This window comes from Bos taurus, chromosome 5 (assembly GCF_002263795.3).
Source record: "Bos taurus isolate L1 Dominette 01449 registration number 42190680 breed Hereford chromosome 5, ARS-UCD2.0, whole genome shotgun sequence".
Taxonomy (NCBI): Eukaryota; Metazoa; Chordata; class Mammalia; order Artiodactyla; family Bovidae; genus Bos; species Bos taurus.
The window spans coordinates 68,526,292-68,541,175 of NC_037332.1; the positions used below are offsets into that span (position 1 = coordinate 68,526,292).

Below are 14,884 nucleotides of genomic sequence, written 5' to 3' on the forward strand. Positions count from 1 at the left end.
ACTGGAGTGGGTTGCCATTTCCTTCTCCAGGGGATCTTCCCAGTCCAGGGATCGAACCCAGGTCTCCCACATTGCAGGCAGATGCTTTACCATCTGAGCCACCAGGGAAGAACTCAACTAGGATGGATGGCCACTATTAAAAAAAAAAAAGAAAGAAAAAGCAAATAAACATTGACGAAGATGTGGAGAAATTGGAGCCCTTATGCCCTAGTGGTAGGAATAAGATAGTGCAATCACTATGGAAACACACCGAAGGGTCTTAAAAAGTTAAAAATAGAATTACCATATAGTCAGTAATCACACTTCTGGGTATAATATATCCAAACAAATTGAAAGCAGGGACTTCCCTGGTGGTCCAGTGGCTAAGATTCCATGCTTCCAGTGCAGGGGGCGCATGTTTGATCCCTAGTCAGGGAAGTAGATCCCATACGCTGCAATGAAGATGGAAGATCCTGCATGCCACAACTAGGACCTGGCACAGCCAAATAGATAAATATTAAACAAAAAGGAATTAAAAGCAGTACCTGGAAGATATATTTGCATATCTATGCTCACTGCCTCATTGTTCAGGGTACCCAGGAGGAAGCAACCCAAACACCTGCCAAGGGATGAAATGCATAAAGAAAGTGTGGTATATGCATGGAATGGAATACTATTCGGTCTTTAAAAAGATGCTGCTGCTGCTGCTAAGTCGCTTCAGTCGTGTCCGACTCTGTGCAACCCCATAGACGGCAGCCCACCAGGATGCCCCGTCCCTGGGATTCTCCAGGCAAGAACACTGGAATGGGTTGCCATGTCCTTCTCCAGTGCATGAAAGTGAAAAGTGAAAGTGAAGTCGCTCAGTCGTGTCCGACCCTCAGCAACCCCATGGACTGCAGCCCACCAGGCTCCTCCGTCCACGGGATTTTCCAAGCAAGAGTACTGGAGTGGGTTGCCATCGCCTTCTCCGTTAAAAAGATGGGAATCCTATTACTTGCTACAACATGGATAAACTTTGAGAATACTATACTAAGTGAAATTTGCCAGTCAAGAAAAGACAAATTTTGTATGATTTCGCTTATATGAGATATCTGAAGTAGTTAAACTCACAGAAACAGAAATTAGAATGGTGGAGGCAGGATGCAATGGTGTGGGAGGGGTGGGGGTGGGGCGTTGCTCAATGAATATAGAGTTTCGGTTTTGCAAAAATTCTACGGATCTGTTACATAACAATGTAAATAGTTAACACTTCTGAACTATACCCAGAAAAATAGGATTATGTGTTTTTTTTTTTAAGATTTCTTTTTGGTGTGGATCATTTTTAAAGTCTTTATTGAAATTGTTTTAATATTGCTTCTATTTTATATTTTTATTTTCGTGGCTGGGAGGCATGTGGGATCTTAGCTCCCAGACCGGGAATCCAACCTATACCCCCTGAACTGAAAGTCCTAGTCTTAACCACTGGACCGTCAAAGTGTGTTCTATGTCACAGAGGTTTGAAGAGGAGGGCAGTCCCCATGGTGCGCTCTTCACTTTTAAATCCAGCCTTGCTAGCTCTTTCATCGAATCACAGGATCTCTAGAGCCTCCACCTACCTTTTCTCCGGATAGGAATGGCCTCCTCACTCCGCTAGGTGCCGCCCTCTCCGCGGGCCTCCCTCGCCCTGCCCCTAGCCCCGCTCCTACGAGTTTCCTCCAATCGCAGTCCTGGCCCCGCCTCCTACCCCAGCCTTTTTCCTGCATCCGGGCTTGGAGAGGCCGCTGTGAAGACCAGCGAGCAGCATGGAGGTTTCCGGCGAATCCCACTCCGGCCCAAGCTGTTCGTCGTCCTCGCGGGATGGCTCCGGGGTTTCGGTCTCCAAGGAGTTGCTGATGGCGGGGAGCGGCGGCCGCGGAGGTGACGAATGGGTGGGCGGCAGCGGCGTGGGGCGCGCACGTGCAGCTCGGGGCGGCGCTGCTGGAGCTGCGGGTCAGGGGCTACCTGCCTAGCTAGCGAGGGACCCGGACATCACCCCGGCTGCGGGGTTGGGGGACTGGCCGGCCTAGGTATGGGCATCCGGCCTCGAGCCCGAAGGTGGTTTGTGTTTTCATGTTTTAGGCACAGTGCTGAGTGCCCAGTGCTGAGCGCCGCAGCACGACCTTCCCCCGCACCCCTCCCCCTCCCAAGGGGACGACCTTAGAATCAGGTCTGGGTTCCAGCAGTTGGCTAGTAAGGGGAGCAGGTGAGTATTATGGATTGGGCACCCTCTCTCTGCAGATGCTCACAGAGCCATCCTTAGTGCGCTCCCTTAGTGCGCTGCTCTGGTAGAGGGAGACGCGTCCAGGAAACCCTCATAGGTTTTTAGACATCATAATAGAGAGCTAAAAAAAACTAGGGTTCGAATCCCAACCCCACGAGTAATTAGCTGTCGAACTTTTTTTGGAGGAGGGCGGTGTTTGAAGAGAATAAAGTTCATTCGAGTGGTAGACGCTGTTAGAACAGATGGCTGGCTCAAGGAAGAGCAGAACCAGCTGTGGAACTTTTTTGTGGCTCGGTGTCCGACGCTTTGCGACCCCATGGACTGCAGCACTCCAGGCTTCCCTGTCCTTCACTATCTCCCAGAGTTTCCTGAAACTCATGTCCGTTGAGTCGATGATGCCATCCAACCATCTCATCCTCTGTCGCCCTCTTCTCCTCCTGCCCTCAATCTTTCTCAGCATCAGAGTCTTTTCCAGTGAGTCGGGCTCTTCACATCAGGTGGCCAAAATATTGGAGCTTCAACTTCAGCGTCAGTGCTTCCAATGAGTATTTCAGTGTTGATTTCCTTTAGGATTGACTGGTTTGATCTCCTTGCAGTCCAAGGGACTCTCAAGAGTCTTCAGCACCATAGTAGGAGAGTTGTTTACATCCCCAAAGCTTCAGTTTTTACATTTGGAAAATGGAAGTAGTAGTACCTATAGTGTTTGGTTTTTTTTTTTTTTTTCTGAGAAGAAGAATGAGTGTAATGTCTTGGACATATCCTCATTAAATATTAACTTGAAAAAAGATTCTTTGAGAATCCAGAGCATCCGATAATAGCTGAAGCTTCTTAGTGCCTACTCTGCCCCAGGAATTAATTCGCTAAATTTAATCCTCACAACTTCCCTGTGTGGAGTTGGTTCTGTTAGGGCAGTTGTACAGATGAGGAAACTGAGACCTGGTGTATCACACAGATAAGTAACTTGTTGGAGATCATGTGGCTGGAAAGTGGCAAAATTGGCATTTGAATCCAATCGGTGTGGCCCCAGAGTCCATGCTCTTTTCACTAATCCAATTATTAGGTATAAGCTATTGATAGTAGCTAGGAGTGTGGAGCTGCTGCTTTGAGGGTGAACAGGATTTTTATGCCAGAGTGAAGAGATTTTCCAGGTGTGGGAACCGGGGTGCATAAAGCCTTGGGTTTTGAAAGTAAGTCCTGTTCTCTGTGCTCTGATGGGCTGGAGAGTTGGGTTGATTTGAGGAGCTGTGAAAAGGCTAAAGGGGTTCTCTTTAAAGGGCTGTTTTGTCTACATCAGACATCTTGACTGAAAGGGAACTTACCAGGCAGAGATGTTTTATAAATGTAGAAATTAATACTCAAAAAGTGTAGGTGATTTGCCCAATATAATGTAGCTGGTAAACCATTTCTGGCTTTACTTAACCCTTATGTATTCTGTACTGCTTCCTGCATTCTGTCATTGCCGACCTACATTTGTTGCTGGTAGATTTCTGGCCCAGAAAGGTGCAGTTTAGTGGGCATTTACTACCTGGCATTGGTGAGGCAGAGATGTAAGAGACAGGTTTAAAGGGGGGAGATCTGCAGAAAGAACTAAAATGTTGTCATGGAACTTGGAATGTTCCTTCTTTTTTTTTTTTTTGTTTAATGTGTTAGAAAGTGAGGAAGGAACAGTCAAGACTTGAGGGTGGAGGGTAGTCTTGCAAAGTTTGCTCTTGGGCTCCTATTTCTTTGTGCTGTAATAAAGGAAGTGTGTGTGTGTGTGTTTGCAGGTATATGGGACAGGTTGTTCATCAACTCCAAGCCTAATTCCAGAAAGAATTCTACTCTTCAAACAGTTCGGATAGAGAGGAGTCCCTGTAAGTACCCTTCCCTCTCTTCTCTTTCTCTCTGTCTCTCAAGAACCCTCTGTGATATGAAATTCTGCCTAGTTAATCACTTATTTGTTGGGACAGTGTCTGCTTTTGTTGTCAGAGAGTCCATTCTAGCAAGTCTTACTTGGAAATTACATCATGAATTCAGTGCACAGGGATAAAATTTCTTGTATTATTCCCCTGCTTTAAGAGAATGGGGCTTAAACCAGGCAGGAGGGTTTGATTCCTGGGTTGAGAAGATCCCCTGGAGACGGGAGTGGCAACCCACTCCAGTATTCTTGCCTGGAGAATCTCATGGACAGAAGAGCCTGGCAGGCTACAGTCCTTGGGGTCACAAAGAGTCAAACACGACTGAGTGTGACTAACACTTAAGAGGATAACCTTGACCAGAAAAACTTGTGGGATGGATTTTTGGAAATCAAAATCAATTATTGTTAAACTCCATGGGGAATGTTTCCAGAGGTTACTGACTCCTAAATTTCACACACGGATGTGGGAAAACACCACCAGATTTGATTAAATTGGACACAGTTACTTAAATGGTAAACGTTACTCATAACAGGGCCAGTTCTTTTTATTAATTACTCTGTGATATTGGTGTACCACATACTCTAAATATATGTGAGTCAGACTTTGTTCAGATAGCATCATGTAACACTTAGCATTTGTGTAATTCCCTTTTAATGTTTAAAAGAAAATAAAGAATTAGTAAAAATGGTGTAAATGATACATGAGGTTATCATGTCTGTAAACTACAAAATCGTGAGTAGTCGAGGGGAAGTTAACCATAATATGCACTAAATGTACAACAGCTGAAATGATTGCATGGTGGGTCCCCATTCAAATATAAGTTTTTGTGTAGACATAGGTTTATATTTTTGGAGGGTACGTATCTCTGAGTGGAATTTTAAGAATTTTTATTTTTTAGTATTTTGGCCGTGCCACCCATCATGTAGGATCTTAGTTCCCCAACTAGGGGTGGAACTGTCACCTCCCTGCATTGGAAGCATGGTGTTTCAGCCACTGGACCCCAAGGGAAGTCCCCAGAGTGTATTTTTTAATAGAGAAAAGATTGCCAAATTCTTTTCCAAGTTGGGTATACCATCTGGAATCCTAGCAGTCCTGTTTCACAATTCAAGGCCATTTCTTGATCCTCACCTCCATTTTCTTCTTCCATGCTCTGAACATTTTAGTCCACTGTTACATGGCTATGTCAGTGACTTAAGTTCTGAGAGCTCATGATGTGCATGGTTATATGCTGGGCCTCTCTTGAGAGCTAACTCAATAAATGACATATCCCTGTTCTTTGTCTCCCCTGTGCTTAGCACTCACAGATGAGTAAACTGAGGTTTTGATTGGTTAAATTAAATGTATTAGATTCCTGTGGTTGCACATGAATGAAACCCAGCTCCAGTTGCCTTTAGCCAACTGATGTTGGCTCATTTTTTGGGGAAAAATACCCCCAGTGATTTCAGGTACATCTGCATCCAGGTGCTCAGCATCACCTGGGATCTGCCACTCTATATCTCTTAGTTCTACTTTTGTAGGTGTTGACTTTATCTAGAACCAGCTCTTCCCTGATGATGGGTGGTAGGTGGGCCAGTTTATCAGCAGCTCTAGGTTTACATTCAGCAACTCACCTAGTCATTGACTCTGGAAGAATGGACATCTTTCTCAACAGTCCAAAACAGAGTCCCAGGGTGATCTCTAATTGGCTTGCCAGATCACGGTGTCATGAGACCGAATCCCAGTGGCCAAGGTTGTGGAATACATAGGCATGAACTGGGTAGGGACAGGAGTGACTAAGAGTGACAGAGCTTAAGAAAGTCATCATTATCAGAAGAAAGGGAAACAGATGTGGGCCTCATCAACATCCATTGCTTCATTAACCTGCCCAGGTAACTCAGGTAGTAAGACGTGGAACTAGGGTTCTCTGAAGAGCCTCAGCAGTCTGACCCCAAAGCCTCGGAGTCTCATGCATTTAACTGTTAAGTCCAACTGCCTACTTAATCAGTTTACTGTCTGTTGAATGCCATTCTTTTAGGAATTTTCAGTTCTGGGCATATATGAAAACCAGAAAACATTGAGAAATAATTGCTGAATTGTGCAGTCATACTGTTTTTCATGGACAGAGGAATTCCCCAGACAAGAATACTGGCGTGGGTAACCATTCCCTTCTCCAGGAGATCTTCCTGACCCAGGGATCGAACCCGGGTCTCCTGCATTGCAGGCAGATTCTTTACTGTCTGAGCCACCAGGGAAGCCCACCATTTTAAGAATTCAGAAGAGAATGAAAAGTTTTAAAATAGAAGGAATTTGAATGCTTTTTTATTGAACTGTTGTTATTATTCCTGTCAGATTGAGAAGTGTTTATATAGAAATTCTGAATTTTAAAAGTTTGGCCAAAGACTAACATAAATATTGATAAATGATATTTTCGCTCCTTAGTATTGGACCAAGTACGGACCTTTCTCCCACAGATGGCTCAGGCAAACGAAAAGCTAAGAAAAGAAATGGCAGCTGCACCACCTGGTCATTTCAATATTGAAAATACTGATGAGACTCTTGGACAAGTTATTCAAATGGTAACTATGCCTTGTTTTCATTTCATAGTATAAAATAAACAATATGTTTCATCACCTGAAAAAGAAAGAAAACTTTTAAATTTTAATTCCAAGTGTTATTTTCCTTTTTGCAAAGTCAGCTCATGTTTCCAGTACTGCACAGGTGCTCAGTCATTTGATGATTAAATGACCGAGTTATTTAATCCTAATAACCTCATAAGTCAGCAAGCTTCCCTGGGTGAAGTCTAGGAATTTAGTCGTTCAGAATCATAGAAAGGCTTTTTCCACTCCAATAACACATGTGTTATCTAGAAGCATTTATATACTAAGTGTCCTGAGTTTTTAAAAATTTTCCCATTCAAGGCCCAAAAGAAGTAATCAGAGTCTGATTCATTGAGAATGCAAAAATAAACAATGTGTATAACAGAAAAACTGCTTATATGACTCAGGTGTGGAAATTGTCTTTCACTTTGCTGCTGCTGCTGCTAAGTCGCTTCAGTTGTGTCCCACTCTTTGTGACCCCATAGACAGCAGCCCACCAGGCTCCCCTGTCCCTGGGATTCTCCAGGCAAGAACACTGGAGTGGGTTGCCATTTCCTTCTCCAAGGCATGAAAGTGAAAAGTGAAAGTGAAGTCGCTTAGTCGTGTCCGACTCCTAGTGACCCATGGACTGCAGCCTGCCAGGCTCTTCCATCCATGGGATTTGCCAGGCAAGAGTACTGGAGTGGGGTGCCATTGCCTTCTCCAGTCTCTCACTTTGGGCTCCTCTTATTTCTGCACTGAAATCCCCTTTATAACACTCATGTCTGGACAGATCTGACACCATTTTTAATAATCATATACCTGATCCATCAGCAGATATGGCAGCTCTGCATCTAGAGTACATCTCGAATCAAGCCACTCCTGCTCGGCACCCAGGACCCTCACTCTAGGTGATGACAGTCTCTCCTCTGGATTATCCCAGGAAGTTCCCAGCCAGGCTTTCTGCTTCCACATTTTTCCCCCCAAAGCTTGTTCTTGACACATTGTATGTGGCTCCCAGTTTGGGAACCAGGGGGCTTCCCATCACATTTCTAATTAATTCAGAGTCCTTCATGGGCCAGTGTGATCCTGCCTCCATCTCTCCATTGACCTTCTCTCCCACCAAGGACCCTCACTGATTGTACTCCAGCCTCCGTCTCCTTGGCTCTGGGCCTTTTCCCTCTTTGTAAAATCCCATCCCCAAATTCCTCCATCTTTCATCACTTGTCACCTCAATGGTTTTCTTTCTTCTTTTTTTCTTCTTTAACTTTTCACTGCCCTACACTGTGCTTTCTGAGTAATTGTTCATTGCCTTTAAAAAAATACATTTATTTATTTGGCTGTACCAGCTCTTAGGCTTTTAGTTACAGCACGTGGGATTTAGTTCCCCAACCAGGGATCAAATTTGGGCCCTCTGCATTGGGAGCGCGGGCCCACTGGACCACCGGAAAACCTGTTTCTTAACTAAAACAGAGGTCAGCAGCCATTATTTGTAGGGGGCCAGATAGTAAATAACGTTAGGCTTTGTGGACCATGCTGTCTCCGGTATGACTGTCTATTTCTGCCATTTCCATGTGAATACAGCTGTGTGTGTGTGTGTGCGCGCTCGGTAAGTCGCTTCAGTTGTGTCCAACTCTTTGTGACCCCATGGACTATAGCCTGCCAGGCTCCTCTGTCCATGGGATTCTCCAGGCAAGAATACTAAAGTAGGTTGCCATGCCCTCCTCCAGGGGATCTTCCCGACCGAGGAATTGAACCCACATCTCTTATGTCCACCTGCATTGGCAGGCAGGTTCTTTACCACCAGCGCCACCTGTGAAGCCCCAAAGACAGCTGTAGATGATATGTAATGAGTAGGCACGTTTTATATACTTTTTATGGAATCCAAAATTTGAATTTCATACAATTTTTGCATTTCATGAAATACTATTCTTTTGTTGTTTTGTTTTTTTCCTACCACTCAAAATGTAAAAGCATTCTTAGTTCATGAGCTGCATGAAAACAGGCAGGGGGCTGGGTTTGCCCTGCAGGCCATGGTTTGCCACCTCCTGCTCAAAAACAGAAGTTCCACCAAGGCAAGGATTTTGTTGTTGTTGTTGTTGAGATTCTAATGTGGTGCCCGGTTAATGTTGGTATTTGTTAATATTTGTTGAGTGAGTTTTGTTGGGTAGATTCAGCTATATAGAATTCAGCTGTGAGGAACATTTTAGACTTGTAATAAAAGTAAATCCTTAGGCCAGACTCTGGCAACTGAAAGAATAATGCTGCTGCTGCTGCTGCTAAGTCGCTTCAGTCGTGTCCGACTCTGTGCGACCCCATAGACGTCTGGCAGCCCACCAGGCTCCCCCATCCCTGGGATTCTCCAGGCAAGAACACTGGAGTGGGTTGCCATTTCCTTCTCCAGTGCATGAAAGTGAAAAGTGAAAGTGAAGTCGCTCAGTCGTGTCCGACTCTCAGCAACCCCATGGACTGCAGCCTACCAGACTCCTCCATTCATGGGATTTTCCAGGCAAGAGTACTGGAGTGGGGTGCCATTGCCATCTCTGGAAAGAATAATAGTATTGTATTAAAAACATTTCCTGTCTTCTGTGCTTCAGTATTTGTGCTAAGTGTTGGTCATTCCCAAAGTTGTTTTTATAACTTTTTAGGGAACTGCCCCAAAATAAATCTCCCACATGGTGTGTAATTTTTTTTCTTTCAGGACGTGGCCTTGTTTGAGATGAATCAGTCTCATTCGAAAGAAGAGGACAGTTCGGAAGAGAATTCACAAGACAGTTCAGAGGAAAGTTCAGAATCTGAGGATGAAGACGACAGCACCTCTTCGGAAGGTGAAGTCACCATAGATAATATTAAGCTTCCTCATTCAGAAGATGGAAAAGGCAAGATAGAGGTTCTGGACAGTCCTGCTAGTGAAAACAAAGAAAAACAGGAAAATAAGTGATCTGAGAAACAGGTGATAGATGCCTGCTAATTAAAAGGGAACCCACTCCAGTATTCTTGCCTGGAGAATCCCATGGACAGAGGAGCCTGGTAGGCTAGTCCACGGGGTCGCAATGAGTCGGACATGACTGAGCGACTTCATTTCACTTGACTTCAATTCTATGGAAAAGAGTGTGACTCACTAGTTGTTTTGCATTTCAGATACCTATGGTGCTTTTTTGCAATATTGAATATACTTTGTTTTTTGGAGAAACAGAAGCTGGCTTTTAAAGAGCTGGAAGAGATAGCATTTGGGGATCCTCTAAGAGCACACTGTATTTGATTTCATGCTAAAGAGATTGCGTTTAGAAAGCTTAATTTTATGTATGGTAATGAGTGAGATTGTTGGCATCCTTCTTCATAGCATAGACTTCAGAAATCTCAAACTTATTTTAAGGTAAAAATACATATCACCTGTTTGTTTTTACTTTAAATTGTCCACTTGGATAAAACAACCTAGGTTGGTTTTTATTTTTTAAGTTTTTATAAAGTCAGACTTATTTATTACCATCAAAATGGGGTCAATGAGGTAGAAATCTTTTAAAGAAGTTTTTTACAAAGAAAATAATTACTTACATTTAGCCACCCTCAGACATATCTACTTTCATTAAAAAAAAAAAAAATTCCTTTCCAATTTGAGCGGGAAAACTGGTGTTCTGGTTTAATCACTGGTTTAAACTGGATTAAATTGGTTTAATCACTGTTGATGACTCTGTAGCCCCTTATTACATACTAATATGTAGAATTTTTATATTTCTCCCTTGCCATGGCTGTCTCATATAATACAACCAGGTGTGCTATACAGTTAAGTCATCTAAGTTCAGTTCTCTGAATTGTATGTAGAATTTACTTTTTTGGTTTTGTTTTTTCTTTTTCTCATAAAGCAGTGTTTTTGTTTGTTTCAACTATTGAAATTATTCCTCACAGTTGCCCAGTTTTGAAATCTGTTCATTGTAGAGAATAGGGACACCCCAAGAAAAATAGGGCACAGTACATAAAAAGATAGTAATCGGTTTTCCCTTTCAAAAGACAAAATGATCCTACTTTGGGGTCTCCTTTCTGCCTTATTCTTGACCTTATTAAACTTGTTTGGGTTCTTATTTGCCATGGAACTGGCTTTGCTCAGGATGTAAACTAGAGAATTTAGAGGAGTGTCTCCAAGTGCATTGAGCTGATGGGACTTTGTTCCCTAATGTTTTAGGGGTTTTTTTTTTAACTGTTTTTTTTCTTACTCCTCACCTTATCCTTGTGAATACTCTGAAGATTATTCTCAAGGTTCTTTCTGGTATTTCCCATTGGAAATTGGAACCCAGGCTGTGCCTTAAAAGTATGCAGAGTGAACAGATCTGGAAACCAGATTTCTCAGCTAGAAAAGATACTATGTTGTACCTGGTAGCACCAAACACAGCTGTGATGAATTATTGGTGTAAATATGTATTTAAATAAATTAACAAATATTTAAATAATGTCTTCTACCAGCTAATATTTATGCCACATTGTGGGAAGAATTGCATTTGTCTGGTTCACTCCTTAGCATGGTGCATGGTATACAGTAGGCACTGAATGATGTAGATAAATGAATCAACAGGTATATGGGGATGTACACGGCATTTTAAGCCATGGTATCCATGGGGATATGAAGGTGTAAGTTCACCAGAAATGCATACCTAAGTAGTAGACTGGTCAGTGAAAGAGACTAGTCAGTGTAGAATTACATACTAGTATGTAGAATTTTAATATTTCTCCCCTTCTTTGGCTATCTCATATAATACAACTAAGTGTTCTATACAGTTAAAGAAGTCACCTAAATTCAGTTCTCTGGACATTCTTATGACATTGGAGGAAAAAAAGAAATCTAATATGTGATAGGGTTGTCCTTTTCAGTTCAGTTCAGTCGCTCAGTCATGTCCGACTCCTTGCGACCCCATGAATTGCAGCACGCCAGGCCTCCCTGTCCATCACCAAATCCCGGAGTTCACCCAAACCCATGTCCATCGAGTCGGTGATGCCATCCAGCCATCTCATCCTCTTTCGTCACCCTTCTCCTCCTGCCCCCAATCCCTCCCAGCATCAGAGTCTTTTCCAATGAGTCAACTCTTCGCATCAGGTGGCCAAAGTATTGGAGTTTCAGCTTCAACATCAGTCCTTCCAATGAACACCCAGGAGTGTTTTCCTTTAGGATGGACTGGTTGGATCTCCTTGCATTCCAGGGGACTCTCAAGAGTCTTCTCCAACACCACAGTTCAAAAGCATCAATTCTTCAGTGCTCAGTTTTCTTCACCGTCCAACTCTCACATCCATACATGACCACCGGAAAAACCATAGCCTTGACTAGACAGGACCTCTGTTGGCAAAGTAATGTCTCTGCTTTTGAATATGCTGTCTAGGTTGGTCATAACTTTCCTCCCAATAGTTAAGTGTAAATTGGATCCATTATTTAATACACAGTGTCAGGGATGGCTGTTTTTAAACAAAGTTAGAATCTAGGCTCATACCATGTACTAAAGTCAAGGGACAAATTGGGAAAAATATTTGCAATAAAAGGCAAAGAATGAGTGTTATTAGTATAAAATGGGCTTTTACAAATTAGTAAAAAAAAAAAAAAAAAAGTAATACTCTGAGTAGTGAGATGTGAGCAGATAATTCACAGGGAAAAAATGTTCAGTCCCATTTTTCAAAGAAATGCAAATAAAACCAAGGTTATACTTTTTTACCTGTTGAAGTGGCAGGTGAAACAACAGCTAGTACTTAACTAGTACTTAACCTTTTTGTGTGCCTGCCACTATTCTGAGTGTTTTGTGAGTTACCACCACTCTCACACATAGAAAAATTTATCGAGTTACACATTTAACATCTGTGTACTTTATGTATGTTATACCTTAATGAAAAAGCTGTTTTGTTTGTACGCAGCTTTCTCTACAGTCTCTTGGAAACTGAGTCACCGTCATGCTTTGGTTGGTCTGACCCTGTGCATTCTCTGCCTGATTCTTAGGTGTAAGGTGACGGCTGCCATTTGAACAGTCTTGTTCCTGCTAAGGCTGCTCAAATGTTCTCTTTAGCCTTGTGTGTTATCTTTTTATGGCTCTTTGACAGTCTTAAACTGGGTAATTAGGTTTAATGGTCTTGGAAGCAAAAATATTCTTAATGAATCTCCTCTATCCTCATAATACTTTGTGCATCAAATGTGGTATTTATTAAAAAAAAAAAAACCAAAAAACTGCCTTGCCAAGTAGCTTGTATTCCTGTGCCCGAGTCCACGGCTGTGGCAGAAAAGACAGAGATTGAGTCTTTTGCTTGTATTTCCCTCAGTGCCTGGCATGGTGCCTTTCACTCGGAATGTACAATAAATGTTCATGAAAAAAAAACTTTTTTTTTCCTCTTGACGCCAATAAAGTAATATATCTTAAACATCAGTGGTCACCAGTCCTGAAGAAAGACAGGTTTACTACTGTTTTTTGTCTAACTGATTAGTAGACTTTTCCCCAGAGTTTAATGTTGGCATCTTTGTGGGTGACTCCCCACCGTATGGGCTTCCCTGGTGGCTCAGACAGTAAAGAATCTGTCTGCAGTGCAGGAGACCCGGGTTCGATCCCTGGGTCGGAAAGATCCCCTGGAGAAAGGAATGGCAACCCACGCCAGTATTCTTGCCTGGAGAATTCCATGGGCAGAGGAACCTGGCAGGCTACCGTCCATGGAGTCACAAAGAGTTGGATACGACTGAGTGACTGACACTTCGACTTTCTCCACCATTTGTTCATGGAAAATCCTGGCAGTGATTGTTTTGGGCGATGGGTATGTGACAACCCTCAGAAAGTGGCACAAGCCAAGTCTTGTTAGTAAACTTTCTGGAAAGAAAAGGATTTCTTATTCCGAAGAAGGCACATGAAAAAATGGCTCCTTCTTTGGAACCATGGGTATTTTGTGGTTGGATATGGCTCTTGCCACTCTGACCTAGTGGGCATACCTGGAGCCATAGTCAGCACGCCAAGGAGAGCACAGAGAAGCAAGGAACATCACTGAATTACTGCATCAAATAACTTGACAAAGCTATCACTGGATTTCTAGTTTTGTGACACTGAATTTCTTTTTTATTTAAAAAAAAAAAAGGCCACTACCTTATGAGATACTCTTATACTTACTTCACAGATTTAAAGAAAAAAGTGGCAGGGAGACACTAAGCAAAAATTTTAAAGCCTCCCAATAGGTAAGTGGTGGAGAGACTTCCCTGGTGATCCAATGGCTGACTGTCCTTCCAGTGCAGGGCGCCCGGGTTCAATCCCTGGTCCAGGAATTAGATTGCACATTCCGCAACTAAGACCCCATGCAACTTACGTGGTGGAGCCACATTTTCAATTCAGTCAGCCTCACGCTGCCATTATGGGTCTGCCAGTCACAAAGCCACAAGCGTAGGCTCTGAAGCAGGCTCGATCCCAGCCCAGCCACTTACCTTAGTTTTTCCATTTGTAAGATGGGAATAATAGTATGTCCCTTATGTGGTTTTAGTATTAATAAGAAATGAATGACTTAATACCTATCACGTGCTTAGAACAGTGTTTGGTAAGTGTGAGGTGTTATGCTATAAGAAAAACACAGTGGTGGCAAAAATGTGGAGAAACTGTTGGCAAGATTGCTATATCCTTTTAATCAGAGATTACACCTCTAGGAATTTATTCTAATTAAGTAAATACAGTTTTGTTCACAAACTTCTATATAAGATTGATTGCGGGGACCTCCCTGGTGTCCAGTGGTTAAGAATCTGCCTTGCAGTACAGGGGACTGGGGTTCAGTCCCTGGTCAGGGGACTAAGATTCCACATGCCTCGGAGCAGCTAAGCCCGTGTGCTGCACCTACTGAGCCCACACACTGCAACTAGAGAGTCCGCGTGCTGAGACAAAACATCCTGCATGTCGGGTCAACTAAGACCCAGTGCAGCCAAATAAATATTTTTTGGGGAAAAAAAAAGATTGTAGTGTTTAAAAAAGCAAATATAAATGTCCAACAATAAGAGAACAAGTTGAATTAAAGCCAGTGAACATATGTAGAGGGATTTATTGACATAGAAAGATGGTTACATGTTTTTAATTGAAAAAAGCAGATAAAGTTATGGACAGTATATACTAGTTCTAAAAAAAAGTATATTCATAGAAAAAAATCTGGAACAATTTCAGATATCATCTGGTTATTTGTGGAGAGTGGTTGAATCTTACCTTCTCATTTTATTATTTTTACAAAAT

General features: G+C 42.7%; 2 protein-coding genes across 3 annotated transcripts in view; one reads left to right on the top strand and one right to left on the bottom strand.

Moving 5' to 3' along the window:
* Window positions 1-1,784, bottom strand: part of SLC41A2 (solute carrier family 41 member 2) — a 168,917-nt gene extending 167,133 nt beyond the window's left edge. The window contains exon 1 of the mRNA XM_059886472.1: window positions 1,703-1,784. The gene's annotated coding sequence lies outside the window, so the exon portion shown is untranslated. The remainder of the gene's footprint in view (window positions 1-1,702) is intronic.
* NOPCHAP1 (NOP protein chaperone 1) lies at window positions 1,730-13,058 on the top strand. 2 transcript variants are annotated; one of them, NM_001038689.2, is made up of 4 exons: window positions 1,730-1,875; window positions 3,985-4,071; window positions 6,535-6,671; window positions 9,373-11,113. In NM_001038689.2, the coding sequence occupies exons 1-4, from the start codon at window positions 1,761-1,763 to the stop codon at window positions 9,610-9,612; spliced, it is 579 nt and encodes a 192-aa protein (NP_001033778.1). In that variant the 5' UTR covers window positions 1,730-1,760; the 3' UTR covers window positions 9,613-11,113. The 2 variants fall into 2 exon arrangements, with proteins under 2 accessions (NP_001033778.1, XP_059742727.1); XM_059886744.1 differs by lacking the exon at window positions 1,730-1,875 and adding an exon at window positions 2,251-2,692 and having other exon boundaries at window positions 9,373-13,058.
* The last annotated feature ends 1,826 nt before the right edge of the window (window positions 13,059-14,884 follow it).

Excerpts from the sequence above, each read along its gene's own strand:
- NOPCHAP1 (XM_059886744.1), top strand. The coding sequence starts at position 2,461 with ATGGCTGGCTCAAGGAAGAGCAGAACCAGCTGTGGAACTTTTTTGTGG. Across the intron at positions 4,072-6,534 it reads TCGGATAGAGAGGAGTCCCT|TATTGGACCAAGTACGGACC; the intron begins GTAAGTACCCTT and ends TTCGCTCCTTAG. Across the intron at positions 6,672-9,372 it reads TTGGACAAGTTATTCAAATG|GACGTGGCCTTGTTTGAGAT; the intron begins GTAACTATGCCT and ends TTTTTCTTTCAG.